The sequence below is a fragment of the Lytechinus pictus genome, chromosome 7 (assembly GCF_037042905.1).
Source record: "Lytechinus pictus isolate F3 Inbred chromosome 7, Lp3.0, whole genome shotgun sequence".
Classification (NCBI taxonomy): Eukaryota; Metazoa; Echinodermata; class Echinoidea; order Temnopleuroida; family Toxopneustidae; genus Lytechinus; species Lytechinus pictus.
The window spans coordinates 20,948,685-20,971,595 of record NC_087251.1 but is presented as its reverse complement, the minus strand read 5'-3'; the positions used below and the strand labels follow the sequence as shown (position 1 = coordinate 20,971,595).

The following is a 22,911-nucleotide window of genomic DNA, read 5'->3' as shown; positions in this document are numbered from 1 at the left end:
TTTCTTCTTTGCTAGATTATATTCTACTTCTTTTTGTTTCTTGAGAAAAGATTAAAAACAATGATATTGGGTAATTATTTTTTTTATTTACAGGTGTAGGCCTATATATAATATTTCTCTAATAAGCTTTAAAAAGTGACAAACTTATGATATGAAGCGACACCAAATAATTTACAAAACGGAGAAAAAAGAAAATTAGGATCGTGCTTTTGTTGCAATAAGTGTAATAAAAACGTCCATATTGGTACTACTTTTTCACAATCATATACGTATAGGCCCTACAACAGTTTCTTCCTGTTTATTACAAAATGTAATAATTGGTGAATCCATTTAACGATATGGCTTTATGAAATAAAGCGAAAGTAATTTATTGTACTCAGGGCCGTAGCCAGAAGCATTTTGTTGGGGGGGTGTACCAGCTAAATTTGCCAACTAAATTTGGCGTGACAGCGCCAACGTGAGCACAGGGGGAGTCTGATGGGGATGTGCCCCCCCCCCCTACAATAATCACATGCTAAAAGATTTTGAATTTTTAGAATTGAATTAGTTGCATTTGGTGAATACTTTAAGGTAAATTATATAAAGATATACAAAGATATTTGCACTGTAAAAATAAACATTTTGGATCAAAATAGAAAGGCTAGTGTGCCGCAGTTGCTAACTTGCAGTATAATGATATACCCTATGCATTAATAATATCAAAATCAAAGATTTTTTAATTTTTAATTGACCTTCTGTGCAAGATGTAACTAAAATTGCAAGAGTGCTACTGCTAACATGTATCTCTTTCAGCCATTAGAAATGTTACAGAAATTATTGAAGTTACCTTTATCTTGTATGTTATTCTATATCATATTTAACGTCTTGGGCAACCCCAGCAACCTGCCCCCACTCCCACCATCCCGCCCCAAGCACATTCTGACACCATGAATTTTAAAAAAAATCTTCGGCGACAGAATTTAGTAAAAATAACTACAAGTTGTAGACTTGTCTTCATGAATTTGCCAACTGCAGAGTTACCATTTTTTAAGTCTTGTGTTCTGTTCTTTTCAGATCTGAAACGGGGCAGTACTTGTACATCACTTTGCTGACTGGTAGAGCGTATAGTGTTCTGCCACTTTAATAGGTCCACTTTATAATTTGCCAACTATACTTTGGCTTTGATTATTATTCAACTTAAACCTTGAAAATTCATCCCACCCCATATTTCTTTACCTAGTCTTGCCTCTAATTTTACAAAACTAATGTGTTTGTTAAATCGTCAATAATTGTGGTATAATTTACAAACTCACAAGCTTGTTTATATTGGGGGAGGACCGGGGGCTTACTTTGTGTGTTATTATAGCTCCATCTGTTTTGTCCTTTGCTGACTAGTAGGGCTCTAAGCCTGGCTACATGGACTTGCCAACTGGTTGTCTTTACTTTATAAGTCGTAACCTCCTTCGAAGTTATCCTCCATTTTGCCACCTGGTACATGATTTTGCCGACTGCCATGAATGTTGGGGGGGGGTTGTCACACCCCCATACCCCCCCCCCCTCTAGCTACGGCCCTGATTGTACTACTAAAATTTTTTTTGTGTATCTTTTCCGAAATAGTTTGCATATTATGCCACTTACCTAAATTCAAATCGCTTGTTAGGAAGGTGCATGTCGGGTAAATTTGTTTTAATCAAAATAATCTGATGGGTATGAAAGGGTACTTTTTAACATATATATTATCATAGTTATAAGTAAAATTTGTATCGCGCTCATATCACTTCGATTAGTGAGGTTAAATTCAAAGAAATGTAACCTCTGTGGGTGGCACTGAGTGGGCGCAGAAACTGCCGCAAAGAAAATAAGGAAAAGGGGGAAATAAAGAACAATCAGAACTAGGGGATTCGGAAATCATTATATCTCTCAGTCAATCATGCATTTATTCGTACTTATACCATGTAATTTCTCTCTTCGTGTGTAAAATAAGACATTCCAAATCTTGAAAAGGGGACATTTTTCCTATATGGGATCAAGCACCCCTGCCCCTCAGTCGGATCCGAGAAATGCATTGGTTGGGGCACTCGTTACACAAAACGGGTCTTTCTAAGATAAACAGAACAAGTTTGTAAGGGAGCATTTCTTCAAAAAAGCGGGGGCACTGTGTCCCGGCCCAGGATAGCTGCCGTTGTAATAAAATTACACCATTAAATAATCCGAATTTAGTAATTATCAAATTTGGAAATTTAAATGATGTATTATGAAAAACATCAACAAATCCATCATCATCACAAAATGTCTGTAAACAAAAACAAAAGAAAAAATCTTGCTTTCAGACACTACCTTAAATATATAATTTTAATTTCCTTTAAGAACATTTCGAATCAAAATTTAATAACCGTGTATCCATTGTTCCAAACAACTGGAACAAGAGATAATAGAAAATTTACAGTCCATAAAAATATTTATTTCTTTTTGTGCTTCATGGTCATGCACATTTAAATTTTAATCAAGCATTTGCAGTGATTTGAATATAGCTAGGTCCCTATGCGAAAAGTGATTTCGCATGCATGTCAAAAAAGTAGTACAAGGGGTTGATTTTTAATTGCAATTCCACTGCCCCCAGTAGGCCTACTGAGATCCACATTTCCGATTTGGGGAATGCTCACGCGTCAAGGTCATAAATATTTTTGTTTTAGGTTGTTATTTGTTTAATTCATTCAATACATCAATTCAATATCACATTTTTTTTCTTTTCGATCGAGTAACATAATACAAATACATAGTTGTTTCATCATCCATTTGACTTAATAAAAAAAGTAGTATATGTAATGTATGATATTTTACATCGAACTGATTTGTAATTTGAAACTCATATATTGTGTACTACCTTGTACAGAATGAATTAAATTCAGTAAAATTATACTTTGCATTAATAAATCAAGCAAGATGCCTCTCGATCGTCCGGCACATGCGAATCGAACTGAGGCATCCTTTCTCCTCGATCGATCCTCTGACAGATATCCGGATCCACCAACTATTGTGTGATTACAAAATGAAATGGCGAAATGGCTTCCTCCAAGAAAAAGGAAACTTGGATCAGGAGTTTCAACGTCACCGAGCCTACAAAACACGAAAAAGGTTTCACGGTGTATAAAGTTACTTACAGGGTAAGAGATAATGACTGTTATAGATTTTTAAGTGTTTACCTTAAAATATATGCGATATACTTTTTTTCGGATAATAAATCCAAAACAATTGTGAGAAAAATGTATCGCTTCAGTCCCATCCACTGGGTTTTATGTCTTCAAGTTCAAGTGAGCGTGTGTGTGTATTTGAGTTTTGTCAGACGTGTATCAATCAGATATGATTATTTACGTCTGGGACCGACCTTTAACGTCACCATCCGAAAGACGTGACCAGGGCTCGAACCTCTGCATCAATTTGTAACTTCCCCGCATAGCTTGGATTACAGGCGCACGCCACAACGTCAATGCCCAGTTTTTTCTTCCCTGGCATCCTGTATTACTGTAAAATTAAAAAACACTAACAAACAGCTACAAATTTATTATCTTCATCAATCCTCTTGTAAAACTTGGTAACATCTGCTTCGAAAAATCACACGCTCCCATTTACCTGAGCTGACTCAGGTAAAAATTTTGCTTGTTAAACGACTGTGAAAATATGTAGAATTTGTATACATTGGAAAGCGAGCGTGCAACTACAATTAACAAAATCAGGAGGTTGAGTGGGCGTGTCCGTGTGAGGGTGAATGTGCACATGACTCTGGGTTCGTGTTTCTGTTAATGACTTTTTGTGTGTATTTGGGTTATTTTCAGAGTTGAAATTGTGTAACTTTTATTCAGCTTGCTTGCATATTGACTTGTCATTCATCATGACATTGATTGACATTGTTCTTAATCCAAATGCTATTTATAGCCAGGCCAGGAAATAGACACTTGGCAGCCGTCTCTTTCGAGGAGTTTTTAAACATTTTAATTTTTTTTATTTCTCCTCGTACACTGACGGCTCACGGAGGTGCAGCCGGCATTTGGGGGTTTGCAATGCAAAACCCCGACGGGGATCTTTGATTTTTCACTTTATTCTAAATAAGTACATTTAAAAAAACTACCCTAATAGAAAGTTAAATTTTTCAGTTTTGGCCTCAAATGCACCAAAACGGGGGGGGGGAGGAAGAAGTGACTTCGAGTTTTGCTGTCGTTCAACTCCCACTATATCCGAAGGTGCTATAATACACAAACATATAGCCGTTGAAAAAAACAAAAACAAAACATAGCCGTTGAAAAAACTTCTGGGTCGAAACCATTGGCCAATCAGATCATCCCTTCTATATCGGGTTGGATTGCTTGTCGATTGTACGCAAGCAACAAGCGTTCAAATCCTGGAAACATCCGGCCACTGTAAATGACGTAAGGGGTGGAGTCTGTCATCACTTTCATGAATATTCAGAACCAAGATGGCAGCTTACAGGTGACAACGAATGATTGAAATATCGTGAAAAAATTGATGATAACCAGTTTCCAGGCGGGAATATAGGGTAAGAGATTAGTCCAAGGGTACGATATATATATATATACGGCGGTCGTAATAGTTTATGTACTTTGGTAATAATAATAAGATTAAACTTGTTTGTGGGAGTTCTTTTTAACTTAGCTATTTCTGACATTGAGTCCCTGTATAGATCAAGTTAGAACTTCGGTTTCTGTAATTGGTGAGTGGAGCCAACAGAGTTCAGCAGAACAACCAATATAACAGAGACCGAAGCTTTTGGTCTATTTCCTGGATGGCCGACTTCGTACATAAAACTGAATGACATCACGTTTCGTACTAAAAAAACTGCTATATATTGTAAACGTGTTGCCTCTGTATATATTTGAAAATTGCCCTTGTAAACTCCAGTGCATGTTCAGTGATATAAAAATTTTACCTAAATCCAAAGGTCACAAGTTGTAACTGGAAAAATTTTCCATCTCCTTTTTATGTCTTTTACAGGCATTCAGATTGGATAAAGCAGAGGAAGTGATTGAGGTAAGCCTATCACAATATGATGTGTAATTATTTCAAGCAATTCCTCAGTAATAAGAAATTTAGATCCAAGGGTTTCATTACCGAGGAATTGCTTGAAAACATTACACACTATCATATTGATAACTTCTTGATATTTTATCATGATATGCATAGACAGTATCAAGTGCAATTTACAATATTTCAATACATATCATTTAAAATGTCAATATCCATTAAGTATACAAATATACCAGGCTTTGAGAAAGTTAAGTGGGTAAAAATAATTCATCCAAGGTTGGACCGGCAAGTATTGTGTACTAAAAAATAGTACATGTATGTAATATCTAATCAAGGATGAATATTTCCAACTTAATACTTCCAAAAGAAAAGCCAGGTATATCTTTGGATATGCCTACTGTAAATTTGAACAACAAATCCTGGTAATTTTTTTCTTGTTGGTCCTCATCCCCATTCTGGACTAGATTTGTTCAACCACCACACTCAGCAAAATCATTTTTTTATTTTTTATTTTTTCCTGGAGCAGAACAAATGATTGAGCATGCCCCAGAAAATATGAAAAATTATCTGTATGTGAGAACCAACTGACCAATCATTTATTTAGAATCTCCATGAATATTCATAGAAGGGATATTATATGATCTAGATGTATGGGAATGTCCTAATAAAATAGCTATTAATCTAAACATAAATACAATTCAACATATTGAATTCAAAGTGTTACAATTGAGTTTATAAATTTTCTCTCATATGTGAGCAAAAAGGTAATTTCTTGAAGACTTGTGATGCATGCAGTGGAACCAATGTTTTAATTTTAAAAAGCACTCACTTATAATTTCAGGTTGCTGTGTGGAAGCGGTATAATGACTTCAAGAAACTCCACCAAGCTCTCTCGCTTCTCCACTACCATCTACGTAGACCAGAAAAATTTCCAGATTTTGCAAAGGCTCGTTTCTTTGGTAAGCTTGCATCAACATTTGCTGTATGTCCTCTTGGAATGTCTCCTTAATCAGTCCATGTGGTTTAGGGTTTGGAGGATATATTTGATACACAATGTCTAATACTATATTCTTATTTCTTATTGATCAATATCATCCAAACATGTGTACACAATATGGTGCTGAAAATTTACAGATACAGTGTAATATAGGAATCAACATAACATGACAATGTTTAATGATTGGTTGCAGATTTTTCTTTTGAGTACCCGGTATGGGACAAACATTTGTTGATAAAAATATTACAAAATATGATATTTGATTTGAGAGATTTTGAGATAATTTACAAAGCACATGCTACAAAAGAAAAAACACCTGGGTCCTGTAACACAAAGGTTAGTGATTAATCGTACGCTTGATTTTCACGATTGATTGAACATTGTAATCAATGGAATCAATCGTAGTGAAATGTTCTATGATCATTGCTAAGCTTTGTGTTATGGGCCGCTTATCAAAACAAAATTTTATGTCTGATATGTCAGTATATTTTTCACTTTCTGTACTAGGGAGATTTGATGAAAAGACCATTGAAGAAAGAAGGCAAAGTGCCCTGAGACTTTTAGAGTTTACTGTGAAAGTACCTCCTCTTGCTAAGTCAACTCACTTTGTTGACTTTTTCAAGGTAAGAATCTTTTTCCACTGTATTAGTCAATATTTTAGCATACGGATATTTTCTTGGTTTAGTATTGATTTGTCATATTCAGAAGTTGATATTTTCCCCAATGTTTCTTTGTTCGCATCTGCAGCAATGGCCATAATAGAGTATAGATTTTAGCAAAGTCTTAATTGGTGAAATAAAACCACTGTAAAAATTGCAACTCTTACAATATGTTCTGATATTGAAAAGAAAGAGGGTTTTTAATTATCATTCTGTATTATTTGTGATTTGAACTTTCACCATGTTGTCAATTTCATGATTTTAGTGATTATCAAAAAAATATTTACAATGTTATCAGACAGAAGATACAGATGCTATTAAAATTAGCACAGTATGTGAATGGTTTTTGTTTCCTTTCTGCATATTGCCTTGTGAGATATTTATGGTTCTGAATCTAAATATATTGAGCCAAACCACAAAGTAGGATTCGCTCTCTCTTTCATTTGATATGTCATTTTATTCCAGGGAGGAGAGACTGTGACTAGGAGAAAAGTGTCATCTGAAAACCCAATCTTAAAACCTCAAGTTGCATACCCTGAATCTGACAATGGAAGCTTCCCCAATAAACCTCTTAGTAGTAGAGCTATGGCAGCTTCCATTCCTAGAATGGAGGGGGAGGGTGAGGAGAATCAGGCAGAGGCATCTCAAACTCAATCCCTCCCCACATCAGGGAATGAACTGGGAGGGGTCTGGCTACACCGTCAGCAGGAGGATGAAGAACAAAAAGGGGAGGATTCAGAAGGAGGAGGAGAGGGATACGATGACAGTGAAGATGAAAGGACAACATTTAGCGAAGACTCTATGCCCAGTACACCTCTTCCACAGCTAGAAGAACTGACATTCTTTGATCCACTTTCACCATCTGGTAAGAATGATGCTACTTGCATGTCCCTGGTTCAACCAAAAAATTACACGGGGGCGGCGGGCGAATTCGCCCCGGAAAGTCCAAAAAGAGCCCCGGAAAAGGGCTAAAAACATTCACACGAGGGCGACTGCAAAACTCATAATCGCCCCCGTCAACACTGTATATTTCACAGTGGCAAATTGTCCATAGACTGTGTACAACGAATAGACCGTCTCGGCTCAGCGAATCGGAGACCGCTGATTGGCCAATCGCGCAGATCACGTCATGACTACGTGGTCGCCAAAATAATTCCTTCGGACTGCGTGCGAAAGTATCGATAGCGATAACGATATCCGGTCACATTGTCTACGCGGGTTCGTGATCGGATTGCTCCAGTATCGATCGAAAATTATCGAGACTCGGCAATTTCATGCATATTCACGCGACGCTCCGAAACCCGGAAATCAATTGACTTTGTACACGTTGCGATAGACTCTACAAACTCCAACGAACACGATGCTATAATCAACGCTAATTCGTAAGATTTTGACCGAAAATCAAGAAGTAATTGAAATTCGCTTACCTGTTCGGTATCGGTGAGAAAATAGGTCCTCCGAGAATACCTTTCATAATTCATATAAATTATAGGAAAGTGAAATTCTAGGTCGATTTTGGTACGAGGTGATAGAGTATTGCACACTTGTTTTGGTGGAATACTGTGTGGGGCTATGGAAGGCTTGCACTGCGCATGCTTACTATATTTTCATTCATAAATTGGCTCTCGGCAGTGGCTGGATGACGTCATGTAATAAGCAAAATATACACGCCCGCTAGCGTTGAACGCACCGCATGTACAGCACATCTTGTTAAAGCAGAGCCTGCAGCAGAGCAGCCCTGCACTGCTGACCAGCATCCCTTCAATGTGGCACACACACACACACACACAAACGCAAAAAAGCCGCGAAATAGCTCCAGAAATTGTAGCCCTGGAAAGTGGAAAAAGAGCCCTGGAAAATGAAAAAGTAGCCCTGGAAAATTTTTAATTTTCTCCAAAAAGAGCCCTGGAAAGAAAAAAAGTAATTTTTTGGTTGCCCTGGTTCATCACCAGGGCACCATTCGAAAAATAATTGTTATTGACTTTTATTTCATCTCAACTATAAAAAACCAGTAACACTATAACTTGTCATCTAGCAAATGCATGTCTGAGCATAATGCTGGTGAGAGGTGATGCTTATGCATTGCTTCTCTCTGTTTACAATAGAACAGAGTTATGCATCCTAAGTGATGGATTAATTATGATGTCACTGGCTTTCCGTAGTTTGATATTTATTTGGATCAATGACAACAACTTGTATGAAGGGGAGGGTGGGTGGCATCGAATATCATTCAAAAAAATAATTTGAAGCAAAATCAAACTGTGCAGATAATTTTTCTACATATTTTGATGAAAAAATAGGTAGTTTAGTTAACCATCCCAGATAATTGTAAGGGCTGATATTTTCAATGAAAGCGCAATATATGAACTTAAATGAATATGTGAATATGAAGGTAAAGTATAACTGACTGACTGACCGACCGACCGAATGAATGAATGGATGAATGAATGAATGCATGAACGAACGAACGAACGCGCAAATGAATACATGCATGCATGAATTCATTAATTAATTGATTAAATTAATTGATAAAAGAATGAATGATAAAAATACCTTTTTGTCATCAGTCATTGAAAATATGCTTACTAGTATTGCATTGGTTGAAAAAAATTGATAGTTATCTTCACGATTTGCTACTCATTCTACATGATATAAAGAATGATGCATACATCATTATAAATAAAATGAGATTGGTACTCTTCCCCTAGAACCTGGGAGCACAGAGCCTGGTACACTACCTCACTCTAACAGCTGGCTCTTTCATGCCATGGATATATGCGCTGAACTCAACCGAGATTCTCCTGAACCTTCATCCAACTCTCATGATGATCCTACCCCAGCAGGCAGCATTGTTACCGGTGACTCGACCGACAGTGGAATCACAGTCACCGTACCCCCTTCACTGCAGTCGTATTCCTCCGATTCTGCCATTTCCTCTGTTTCCTCCTCTGGTGGTATGACTGCAAACCGCAACAGCCACAACTCCCTTGCCAGGGCGTACCTGAACTCACTCCGTGCCCAGCAGGCTGCTGAAGAAGATGCCAATTCCACAGGTATCACTGACAGTCGAAGCGTTGCCACAGGTGAACGCAGCCGCCATGTTTCTGATGATAGCATCTCCAAGTGGAATGTTAGTGGAGAGGATGATTATCTGTATCAAGCCGCTGGTAAAATCAGTTTGGCCCTGGATAATCAGAGCGTTGGCAACTATCAGGCTTCCTTTGATGCATACAAAGCTGGTGTAGCTATATTGCTGAATGGAGTTGTCGGTAAGTTTGCTTTAATTTTGCAATGTGTCCTTAAACCAGCTCTGTTTCTTGGCTTGGCACAACATTATGAACTGTATTAAACTGATGTACTTGTAATGCTCACTTGATTGGGTTGTCATCATGTGTTCAGATATTTTGTACTCAGCTTGTTTTCCATCTAGTCTTGTCTGCATGTTTCATAATAATTGATTCAAGTACCAGTACATGTTAAATGCAAGAATTGTCTCAACTAACTGCCCAAATTTGAGATTTTCATAGATTTATTGATCTGATTTTCCATTCTTTTTTTTTTCTGCTTTTGTACTAACAAATTGGCATACCTTTAGTAAATATTGGGGATGATATTTTTAAGAGTTTAAGCTACGATTAGATTCATGGAAAATTCAATTTCAGATTCTAGACCAATCTCAATTACATTTTGATTTAGCTGACAAAAGCAAGACAAGAAGAGAGGCTGTTAGGCGGAAGACCGCTCAATATCTAATGAAGGCTGAAGACATCTACAACAAATATTTATCAGTAGAAGCATCCAATGCAAGAAGATGGGAGGTAATTATTCTACATTTTACATCACTATTATCATTATTTTTTGGGCTGATGCTTCATCTCTCATTGTTTTATTCCAAAATAACTTTCTTTATAAAGGAATTAATTCTTGTAACATCCTGCCAATTGCTTTATTTTGTCACAATCCTAATCCCTATCATTATCTCCATCTATGTGAGATATTCATACAGTTGACTACTTTTGCTACATGATTGGTTTTCTTCAATTGAATTGAATACTAACTTTGCATTACGACCTTTGCCGGTTTCATGGGAAGCATTTTCCCCCAAATTGATGACCACCCATCTTCATTGCTTGTAACAGAAATAAACTGCTTTTCCATAATTAGAATGCCCCCATCAGACCTCTGTAATGCTTTATTAACAATTTGCCCAACTGGAACCAGGGGCCCATCTTACAAAGAGTTTTGATTGATCTGATCAATTGCAACTATGGAAAGCCAGCAAAGTCAACATATGAAATGCATGTTTGTTCAAAAACATTTCTAGATATGAATGTATTTCCATAAAGTCATTGATTTTTTGACAAATTATTGTTTACAAAGGACATTTTGCAAATTTCCTGTAGAATAAAATTATGACACTGATGGATTTCCATAGAGTTACGATTGATTGGATCAATCGTAACTCTTTGTAAGACGGGGCCTTGGTGTTCCCTGTACAAAGTCTAGGAGTCCTGTATAATTCAGTCGTCAGCAGTTTGGACAAGATAATAGCACCTTCTTTCTACTCTACTCTATAATTTCCCTTAGTCTGAGAAGATGGCAATGGAAGTGGATGCCTCCTCAGCATATCTACGTGGAAACATTGATGAGCTGAAATCCTACAAGGTTCTTGGTTGCATTGATTCTGTTCTTCTTGTTCTTGATATGTCAACATACCAAACATTCATCATCAAAGTAAGTCTTTTAATTCCATGAGGAGGCCAGTCATATTGTGTGGTCTGCAGTATGCTCCTGTACTGGAGAATTAGTCTTGATGAACATTCCTTTGACATAATCATTGAAGATATGACATTCTGTATTTAAATCTAAATCACAGTCAATTTTCCATCGATATCAGAAAACAGTTGCACTTTTATTCATTACTGGTACTTGAAGACGTATATGTGATAAAATGTTGAAATGAATACCAGCAGTAGTTGAATTTGGATTGTAAGACTAGTTGCTCCAAATGTTGCATTCTGGGTAATGAATTGAGATAGTTGAGTAGTTCAGGATTCAAAGTGATTTAGTTAAATCTCTTAAGTTTTGTTTCGCAATTTGCATTTTGTAAATTTCTGTAAATTTTCAACAAGGGAAAATATTCTTATCTCATTAGTAATTTCAACCTTTCACATTGTCAGCTTCTCATATTGTAAGTTCCAAAATATTTTCATGGAAATCAACATAGCACTTTTTTTCTCTGCTATAATGAAATATCCAATATGAATTAACAGTTCTCAGATATGAAGTCATAAATTGTGACAGATAAAATTGATATATGATGGAAGTGTCATCACTGATTTTTATAGGGAAAGAAAAGGAGTATAGATCAATATAATCCAATAGAATAATATTGTTTAGCTCTCTGCTTTGATATGAATTTCGTAGAAGTGCACAAATGAGAATTGGTTGTTCTATAAATGGTTGAATTTTTCTTGTTTATGCCACAGTCCCTCAGCAAGTGCAGTGTACCCAACACCAAGATGATAACCAGAGTGCCTGCCTTCTGTCCGTACATGGTGAGGCTTTATCGCTTCTTTGAGACAGAGAGCTCGATCTTTCTCTTGCTTGAGCATGCCACTGGGGGGAAGCTCTGGAACTATGCAAGTCCTTATCTCAAGCAACAAAAAGAAGCAACTGGGAGGCAGGAGCTTGCTAACAGCTTAAAGAGTAGCACTCTCAGTCGACAGTCCCAGCGTTCCAGGTCGGGGAGTACACAAAGCGGAAGAGGGTTGAAGGATGATGTCTTCAGTCTGGCAGAAGCTGTTGAGGAAGCCACCACTCAGGTGGAGGATACATCTGATACAAGTCATGATCCAGATGCCCATGCTGATGCTGCCTCAGTTGGTAGTATAGAAGGGAAGCTTATACCTTCACCAGCAGTTTCTGGTAGCTATGTGAACTTACTTGATGCATGTGGGGAATATGTAACTGGTGGGGAACATTTGGGAGATGGTGAGACCATCCCACATGAGAGGTTGTCTGATTCAAATTTGAATGATCTAGTTTCTCAGAGTTCAAACTACGACGAATGTGCTGATAACGCTCGAACAGAGCAAGATGACAGTCTATTTCTGAGTGACACTAATGAGGAGACTGAGATGTTTAGTCACTGTGAAGTCTTTGGATCCACACCTTGTAAAGTAGTCTTGCCTGATGCGAAAGAAAGTATGTCAAGTGCTCCACCTGCATCAATGGCTTTATTTAGCATTGACAGCATAGAAAGCCCTAATGAATACAGCATGGGTGAGATAGGTGATTCATCAGTTTTTGGTTTTGAATCTTCTACAAGTGGACCTCCAATAGATGCTGTTCCTGTTGAGGCTGGACCAGTTGACCTTGAAGTGAAGTCTGAGACAGAGAAACTTGATCTTGATCCTGCCAGAGTTATTGCTGAGGCACTAGCTGTTGTCCAAGAAGTTGAACAGATGCGCAAAGAAGAAGAAGAAGCTGGTATAGATCATTCAGTTTCGAATCAAGTGCTCAAACAAGAAAATGTGGTTGATTTCTTAGAGAACAGTAATATCATCCAGGAAATTGTAACTGATAAAGAATCAACTTCTGAAATGCCCAATGCTGATTCTACGGAGAGCTCTCAGGCATTCTTGGATACCAGGGCCTTTGGAGTATTCAGCGAGGAAGAGATGGTACCTGGTGTCGATCTAGCTGATTTCTTTGATTCTGGCTCGCCAAAGAAGAGGAGCCAGTCTTTATCTGAAAAACCCAGCAGACATGACCCAAATGACAGTTTTAGCAATAATTCTCCCTCTCGCCCTCCATTTATGCAACAGTCCAGCATGATGGAATTTCGGATGAATGAACCTTTAGGAAAGCACTTTCTGATCAGAGACACAAAACGAACAGTGTCCATGGGTGCAGATACTCGCTCTCAGGAAGAGAATGTCTGGGATTCATTCTTTGACGGAGGCACTCCAGACACAAAAGGGTTTGGCTTTGATACCAGTACAGGTCCAAAAGAAGTTGAGAGTAGATCTTCAGTTACAGGCTTTCAGGAAACTGCTGAGCATGTTGCCCCTAATATTTTGAATTTACCAGATGTGCCAAAAGATATTCCAAGAGATTCTGAGGATGAGGACAATGGTTTTGGCGGTGTGTTTGATGTGAAGGATGATCACAATGTGGCTGATAGTGGGGATGCTGATATTTACATGCTTGGAGACAATAGATTAGACTTGAGTTCAGGAGACCAAGCTGAAGCGGATGCCCTTGCACAGCCAAGACAAAACCCTGATGGAGCTTCCTCAGAGGAAATTGAGAAAGAAATGCAAAATGCAAAGACAGAAGGAAATGCCTCGAATGTTAACCAAAAGGACATGAATTTACACATCAATCCATTCGATAATGACAAACAGCTGATTATAACCAGTAGGAAAGATTCTTATTCTTCTACAGCGTATGTGAGTGTTGATCCGTCAGATACCAATTTACCCTCCATTGGTGTGATGAGGGACTTTCCCAGTTCGTCCACAGTTTCTGCTCAGTCAACTCCCCAGCATACTTTCCAACCAATAAACTCAAATCAAGAGATTACACCTCCATACCATAAAGTTGTAACAGCCCCTGTTGTTCCAAGTAGCATACCAGCAGTGTCAACAGATTCTTCTAATGTACTATGCCACAGTGGGGAAGCAGTAGAAGACAACATATATGGTGAAGAGAATGGACTGGTCGGAGAAGCAAACACAACCCCCACAAATTCAAGGACCTCCACTCTTAAGGGGGAAACTTTGCACAATAAAGACACCTCTTTGCCTTCGCTTTCAAGATTGTTTTCTCATCTGGATGAGATGAGGAGATCCAGAACAGAAAGCAGTTCTGCCACCCTGCCTGAGTCCTGTGTACGCATCTGGGCATCTGAGATACTTGTTGCTTTGGCCACGCTTCATGCTGCTGGCATCACATGCAGGTAATGATGGATTCAGTCATGTTTATTTGATTGATCATCATGTAATTTGATGAAAAAATGAAACATCAAAACCCTGTAATTTATGTCAAATTATAAATTTTATCATGTTTAATTTCCTATGGTGCATCTACATGGAAACCATCAAGTCTGATGCCCTGATAGATAGTATTTGTGTAATTACCTGTCCTTGCTATTCACTTGCCAATCAACATTTTGTGCCTTCTCAATCTTCGATATACCAACCAGTGAATTGCCACTTGGTACAATCTGTTATTGTCTAATACTTCCTTGGCGTCATCACTCATCTAATTCAACTTCATTTGCAGCTATAATTCTCTAGGCTAATTGCCACTTTTTTGTGTGACTATTTTTAGCCAATGTTAATTTTGTTACGTACCCACTTTATCAAAATATAACTAAGAATATTGGATCATAAGATGAAATTTCGTAAAACTAATTAGATGAAGTGACATTTAGAAAATTTCTGATAAAACTGAATTATGATAGACCAATCTGAGAGCAATTTCTGGGTATGGGACCAAGTGATGATTAAACTTAAGCAAACATCAAGTAGACAATTGGTGTTAACACTCTGAGTGTAAAACATTTTCTAGTATTCAAGTATAAATTTCCATGTTTAATTTGAATTTTATTGACAGAGACCTTAATCCGGACAACATCCTCTTAGCGGAAGGTGGTCACATCCGACTGACTTACTATAGTCAGTGGAAGTGGGTGTGTCAGGAGATGAATCCCAAGGCTCAGATCAACATGTTCACAGCTCCTGAGGCAACGGGTATCTTCGGGGTTGGACCGGCGTGTGATTGGTGGAGCTATGGGGTCATCTTGTTTGAATTACTCACTGGACAGGTGTGTACAGATAATTCTACTGGCAATATATCTGATTTAAAGGAAAGCCACTATTGTACAATTAAATCTGTTTTAGCAACCACCTGTATAAAAGGATACCTCTTTAGCTCCAGAAAGATAACAAGTTTGGCTTCTCTTAAATATCCCCCCACCACATTGAAACAAGTACGGTACTATAAAAACCTGTCTTTAAGACCACCTACTTATGATGAGAGCTTTACTTGTCTCACTTTGGCTGTCCTTGTATACTTATATTCAGGTTTAATGATATGAACATTTTGCTAAGGGGCATTCAGGATGCGATTCGTTTCAGACCTCAAATATAAAAAAAATATATATTTGTTGGTGACTAGGTGAATAATAAATTTTCTAGGTAATGTAGATTTGTACTATCAAAAATATGAAAACTGTTGTTTCTTTCCCCCAAAAATATAATTAACTTCTCTTTCTGTGTACTACCTTCCAGTCTTTATACAGTTGCCATCCTAGTGGGATCAATAGTCATACACAACTTTTCATTCCTGATCACATCTCACCAGAAGCTAAGAACCTTCTCACACAGGTGAGTCTGACTTAAAAATGGATTCAACGATTACAACTATCAACTATATACATACAATACTACTGCTGCTGCTGCTGCTGCTACTGCTACTACTACTTCTACTACTACCACCACCACCTCTTCTAATACTACTACTACTACTGCTGCTGCTGCTACTACTACTATTATCATAACCACCACTACTACCACCACTTCTACCACCACTTCTACCACTAATTCTACTACTGCTATCATTAATACTACTTTTACTACTACTGCATTTTACTTATACTTGCCTTGAGAAAGTTATCAGAAAGCAGTCCTTGCAGCTATGTGTAATGATTTATTTGTATACATTAGAAGTTTTGTTTTTTTGCTTTAATTTGAATAAATACATGTATGTACTGATGGAATAAAACAAATTATTTCAATCAAATTGAAATCACTGATGAAGTATCTTATTACTAAGTTACAGTGGTATTAATTGGTAAATGAACCAATTCAATTTCAAGTTCGTTATGCTACCAAAACTAGAGAAGCTTTAAGAATGACAATGTTGATTACAGTTTTAAAGAGCTTTCTACATTACTTTGTGAATGATTGCTTTGTTAAATAGCTTTATTCATTGTAATGTGTTTTTCATTATTATCTGCAGCTTTTACAGGTGAATCCTCTGGAGCGTCTAGGTGGAGGTCAGTCTGGGGCTGATGAGGTCAAAGTTCACCCTTTCTTTAAAGAGGTCAACTGGTCTAATCTCCTAGGCTGAAGGATGATTGTGGGGTTATCATAGAGCTTTCATACATGGAGTGTGGCTAGGAGCTACCCTCTCTGAGTGTCTTGATGGATGTCATCAAGTGTTGATGAGGTCAAAGATCTACTCGTCATTAAAAGAGTCACCTAGCGAGGCTGAATTATTGTTTAAGGTTATGGTGTTTGACATTAACACATATCTGAGATTATGGTCTTTGTGGCATCACTGTGTCTTAACTTTGATTGTTGCAGATATAGTGCTAAACTTTGCATTAATCAGTAAAACTGAACCTTTGAGCATTGGGCCATTTATATTAGACAAAGCAGATATTAAGATGAAATAGTTTTTGATAGGTGAAATTGTAATGTGGAATTGGAATAATGAAAAGTTAAGTAGCAGTTAGACAAATTAACGGGTAGCATATATAAATTGATTATCCCATGTGGGATGTGACAAAAGAGGCATAAATCCAAAGCAATCCACCCTTTAGTGACATCGTCGGCGGTCATCCGAATCGGATCAAGCATACGGTGATGCAAACCCATTTAAGAGAAAATCAACTTCAAAGTTTACTATAATTTTCACACTTAGTTTCCGAGCCTTTCAACATATTCATTGCTAGAAAACTACATGATTAGAAAGACCAAGACAATTGCTTGACATTGGTATCCTTATTTTACACAAATCCAAGGATCAGAGAAAATATCACAAAAGAGCTCCATGCTTGTAATTTTGGTTTGAGCGGTTTAGATTTCCGCTGTACAAAAATACCATGGGGAATACAAGAACCCTGACTGCGATTTCAATGCGCACGGTCAGTCAAAACGTATCGCTTTTCACGTGCAAAGTCAATGCAGTGCCGATGGCCGATACGACGGTTTGGCTGACCGCGAGCATTGAAATCGCTGTCATTCAAAACGTCGTATCTCTCTGCTACAGTACACGTTTACAATGGGATTTGCGCATTTTATTTAAAATTTGTGTGGCATCGCCGTGAAAATCTCCTCATATCTCAGAAACTAAAATAAATTGCTTCCTAGAAATTTAGCATTGAATAGAATAGGACTTGTACTTTCATTTTCTGCAAAAAACTCAAAATCAATTTTTTGACCAAAATTGACTGATACAACGGTTCGGAAGAATGCCAGTGATATATTACGATCCCTAATTTCCTAATTATGGAAGGAGAATATTGACAAATTATTCTCAAAAGTGCCTGCCAAATCATATGCTTCATGTATTTCAATATTCGCTATAAGCTATTTCATTTTCTATTGTATTGTTTGGCCATGTGTATCTGTTGACTGTAATGCTGCTCTTTCCATTTTATTTCATTTGTGCCTTTCTTGTTATGAATTGTTTGTAAAGAGGATGATTCTTGTAGAACATAAGTCCACAGAAATGATGAGATAGTTTAGAAGTGAAGAGAAAACATCCAGAAATTTATGATCCAGGGTTCATTTTATATTGTTATGACAAGATAGTTTGGGTTTATCCTCTCAGAAATTGAGAAAGGGCATTGTGAAGTGTTAGTGTTTACATAAATACCCCTTTCGATCACATTGACCGCCCTGGTCATTCTTTGGTTTGGTGTCACCCAAGAGTTCACCTGATGATTTTGCCTCTCACAGTGTCAGATGAGCTCCTTGGCAGTTTTCTTTTGTTTTGCTTTTCTACAACAGAAAATTAAACAACCTTACTTTGACACAATTAAGGGGAAAAAAGTAGTGTGGTTTTTTTTTGGTGATGTCACAGTAAGCTGACATGTATGGTAAGAAACTAAAATATATGTTGGATGCTCAGAAAAAACTAAATCTGGATCTACCAGTGAGAGTGGGTTACCATGACAATTCTGGGGTAACATTTTACCCTAGAACTGCACTTAATGTCACCCATGTGATCTTACAGATTGAAAGATTGTGTTGGAGTCACCTGGGTGGCTTTTACTCATTTTGAAAGTGGTATGAGAGTTGGTCACTATCTCATCCCTCTCTTGTCCCAGATAAAAGATACAAGTTGGTATGGTCTCTGTAAAAAGTGGCTATACAGAAATTTTGTGTTTTTGTGTTCATTCAAATGGACATAGCCTTATTGGGAATTGTATGATGTTTTGAATATGTTTTATGTGGTTTTTGACCATGTAGTTAGTAGATAAAATTACTAAAATATAGTTGGATGAGACCGAGTGTTCTCATCAGTAACACTTTCAGTTGGGATTCTGAAATATTTTTGTGCAATAAATAGGACTGAGAAAGAAGCTATTGTTATCCATAACTAACTGTGATATTCATGACAACAATTCTACCTGTTTAATAAAAACATATAATATTCTTTATGTTTTCAAGATTTTTAGTTATGTATCTAATAACACATCAATACTCAAGATATGTTGATGTTACACTTGGGTCCTGCTAATGTTGCTGTTAAGTTCAGGTGATTAGTTCAGGTGATAAAACATTGCTGTTTGTATGCAAATATGTTTTGTAAAATTCTGACATTAAAAAGAATATTGTTACTTTTGGGGTGAAGATGTTCTTTGACAAAGTTTATTTCATTAACATTTATATTTCATATATTACAAAACTAAAGCTTAAGGGCAATTTCATAGGTTGGTGGACATGAGCTCAATGTGTCTTTGTACATATAGCCCATCTGAACCGTAACGTGAGTAACCACTTTATCTGCACCCCTTGTAAAAACCATGTGTTCTTTATTTTTTTCAATTATATACAAATTTGTCTCCCTAATATACTTCTTTGAAATGGATATAATCAACTTTCATAAAAGCCTTGCATGAGGACACTTTTCACTTATGTCCACTTTTCATTTTATGCATGTCCAAATCATGTAACATGAGTAACCGACACATTTCAAAGATTTGCCAGGAGCATAATGAAATTTCCCAAGTTTTGTTTTTATACAAAGGATAGTCAGACTGCGTACTATGTTGTGATAAAGAGATGTTTAGTTCCTATCAATAATAATGGAGTTACAGCTCCAAGTATGAGTCAAGGTGTCTCTAAATGTAACGTGAGTAACCGTGGAATAGCCCTTAAGTAATGTTATCTGCATGTATGCATAGTTATGGAAAATCATATATCATTTGAGATATGGCACATTATACATTTTAACATTAAAGAAAGCTGCTAATATTCTTAGAGACTGATTAATTGAAAAGAGAATGAAGAATTGCATTGCTCAACTGTTCATGTTGTTTTTATGAACTAAGTTTACCGTCCAGTTTGTATTGGACATCTGATTGAACAAACATATTACTATGTTAAAGGTGAGTCAAATAAAAATCTTCATACTTTTACTGTAGGAGTAAATTCCTAAAGTATTTAGTTTAGAAGATGTGTTTGTATTAATAACAAATGTTAAATCTTTAATTTACTGAGGATTCTTCCCCTTTCTCTAATTCCTTGAAATTCTATTCCTTATTTCTTATTATTCCTCCTGTACTAGTGATTTAATCAAATCTGTATTGTAGTCCTGAGGAAATCATGGTCCCATAACACAAAGCTTAAGAGATTAATCGTACTGTTGATTTGTATGATTGATTCCATATAATGATCAATGCCATCAATCATAAATCCATCCCTGTAACCAATTTTTAAGCATTGTGATACAGGACCCTGATGTCATTCCCTATGACTAAACCATTGGACCATTTGAATCGTTACAGTTTTATTATTTTATGAAAGGTTAAGATTTTGTGTGTAATTTTAGGCAAATCATATTTCCTTTATTTAGTAACCTTCAATGTTTTTTGTTGTTGTGTTGTTAAACATGTTTTTCATAACAGCTAAAGTGTGCTGTATGGGCATTTAGGTATATTGCATTTAGGCAACTCATATTTCCTTTATTTAGTAACCTTCAATGTTTTTTTTTTTTGTGTTAAACATGTTTTTCATAACAGAGCTAAAGTGTGCTGTATGGGCATTTTGGTATAAATCAAATTGAATACATTATTCAATGTGTAAATGCTTTGAGCATTATCATTTGCAATTTCATTACTAGAGCCAAGGGATCATCATGACTGTTTGGTACAAAGAGTACAATGAAAAAATAAATTAGCATTGGTTTCTAATATTCATGCACATTCCTGCTTTTTAGTTGGACCCAATTGCAGGGACTTTTTCTTATTTGCATCGAACATGTTGCCTTTCACTCTAAATTTTAATTCTGTATTATAAACAGTGTCAAACACTGAGTGAGTGCATTAATCTTTTTTGTGTATTTCTCTTTAAAACAGTGTGCCCTGTTGATCTTGTGATTTTTTTTCTTCAGGAGCTTAGAGCACCCCCTCTTTACTACTAATAGTAATTTATTTGCTGATGGGGTCAAAAGTGTAACCGTGGTGATTTTTTTTATATTTCTAAGTCACTGCATTGAACATGAAGACTATTCTACCTATAACCTCGTATTGCGTGTGTGATAATAATTTCATAATATATGACTAAGTGGTCCTGCCTTCATTGCAATACTTACAAGAATGAATCTTCTTCTGTGAAATCCCGAAGCATAGACTTTGAAGGAACAATGTTACTGGCATGATTTTTATTGTTACTTTACCATGACATACATGACTGTGCATACTTACAGATGAAGGACCGAGTTTCGTTTGTCATTCTGTCAATACTGCCATTGTGAACTTTGCGTAGTGACGCTATAATACTGGCATATACTCAGAAACCATTATATTGGTATATTTTACTGTGGAATGTATTTTTTTGCATTATATGAATTACAACTCTCATGCAATATTTTCTATTAAAAGAATAATATACTGGACAGAAATAATTTTATCCTACACTTTTACATTTTTTCTGTAGTGGTTGTTTATGGGGATGTATGTGTTGGGATGTACAGTGATGCTAAAAGTTAGTGAACCCCACCAAAAAATGAACATATTTCAAGTGTTCAAGTTCTGCCATGTTCTAGATATTTAAGTATGAAGTTGGGTGATAGAATATTACATTCAGTAGGGTTTGTTTCTCTGGGCTCGCTGAACACTGTACTGTTGTTGTTGTCTACATTCAACACTCGGCATGAAGGAGTACATTTTCTGGTGGGGTTCACTAACTTTTGGCACCACTGTATATGCTTGTTGTAATGTTTCTTTCAACTGGCAATTTGGCAAAAAGGATGGGCAGGAAGGATGTTCAATATTTGATTGCCAATCTGTTCACTTTATACCCAGTCAAAGAGTTGGGAGAGAGTAGGTAGTGTTTGATCGGTTGGGTGATTTGCACCACTTCCAGTCTAACCTTGTGTGAGAAAAAAAGTAACTCGATAATTTCAATGTAAACAGGACGAGATGCGATCAGAGGAACAGAATATTTCAAGGGCATAAACATTTCATTGGGTAATTTCTGCTGTTAGGATTTATAGGTCTTTTCAATATTTTGTAATATTTTATGGAATTGTGCATTCTATTGACCTGTTTTACTGCATAATTTCAGTGGATAATGTCATAATTCTAACGAAACTTCTAAAATAGTAAGTGGAGCCCACTCTCTTTTATTGGATATAAATAAATGTATCCGTCTCGAATCAGTATTTGAGTGCAACACCCCCAGTAGACTCAGATCCATATAACAGACGTGTTGACTTTGTAATATTGATATTCAAAAAAATCCCATATACCCTTAAAATTGATGACTTAAGGTGACTGGCTTCAAAGCTCCAGTTATTGGCCCTAGAATTTTTGTTGCCTATTTTAATATTTAAAATTTGTACTTTAATGTGGGGCCAGGCTCGATTAGCACTTGTGCTATTTTCTGGTCCCATTTACCATCATATTTTTATACATGTGTAACTGTTATGCAATTTTTTTTATAACCTGTAAACATGTGAATATTGTTGGTAAATAAATAAATCAATTCAAATAGAGAAATATGCCCTATAGAAAAAACATCCTTGCTCTATTACAATTTTAGGCCTGGAATTTAATGAGTCCTTGCTTTATGTAACATATTTGCTTATATTCACAATATTTTTTTCATATTATACCTGCTTTAAGAATTGGAAACTTAATGTTTTTTTTTATATTTAATTTGAAAATTAAAGAGAATATAAATTCTTATCCAATTTTTAAAACCTGAA

General features: G+C 36.5%; 1 protein-coding gene across 1 annotated transcript; it reads left to right on the top strand.

Annotated features, from left to right (window-relative positions):
* The first annotated feature begins 3,008 nt into the window (after window positions 1-3,008).
* Window positions 3,009-21,600, top strand: LOC129264772 (ribosomal protein S6 kinase delta-1-like). The gene is made up of 12 exons (XM_054902713.2): window positions 3,009-3,143; window positions 4,987-5,022; window positions 5,861-5,978; window positions 6,524-6,639; window positions 7,141-7,540; window positions 9,384-9,944; window positions 10,372-10,493; window positions 11,263-11,409; window positions 12,165-14,641; window positions 15,301-15,511; window positions 15,978-16,073; window positions 16,708-21,600. Exons 1-12 carry the CDS (start codon window positions 3,042-3,044, stop codon window positions 16,816-16,818), a joined length of 4,497 nt encoding a protein of 1,498 aa, XP_054758688.2. The 5' UTR covers window positions 3,009-3,041; the 3' UTR covers window positions 16,819-21,600.
* The last annotated feature ends 1,311 nt before the right edge of the window (window positions 21,601-22,911 follow it).

Excerpts from the sequence above, each read along its gene's own strand:
- LOC129264772 (XM_054902713.2), top strand. The coding sequence starts at position 3,042 with ATGGCTTCCTCCAAGAAAAAGGAAACTTGGATCAGGAGTTTCAACGTC. Across the intron at positions 6,640-7,140 it reads ACTTTGTTGACTTTTTCAAG|GGAGGAGAGACTGTGACTAG; the intron begins GTAAGAATCTTT and ends ATTTTATTCCAG. Across the intron at positions 14,642-15,300 it reads GCTGCTGGCATCACATGCAG|AGACCTTAATCCGGACAACA; the intron begins GTAATGATGGAT and ends TTTTATTGACAG.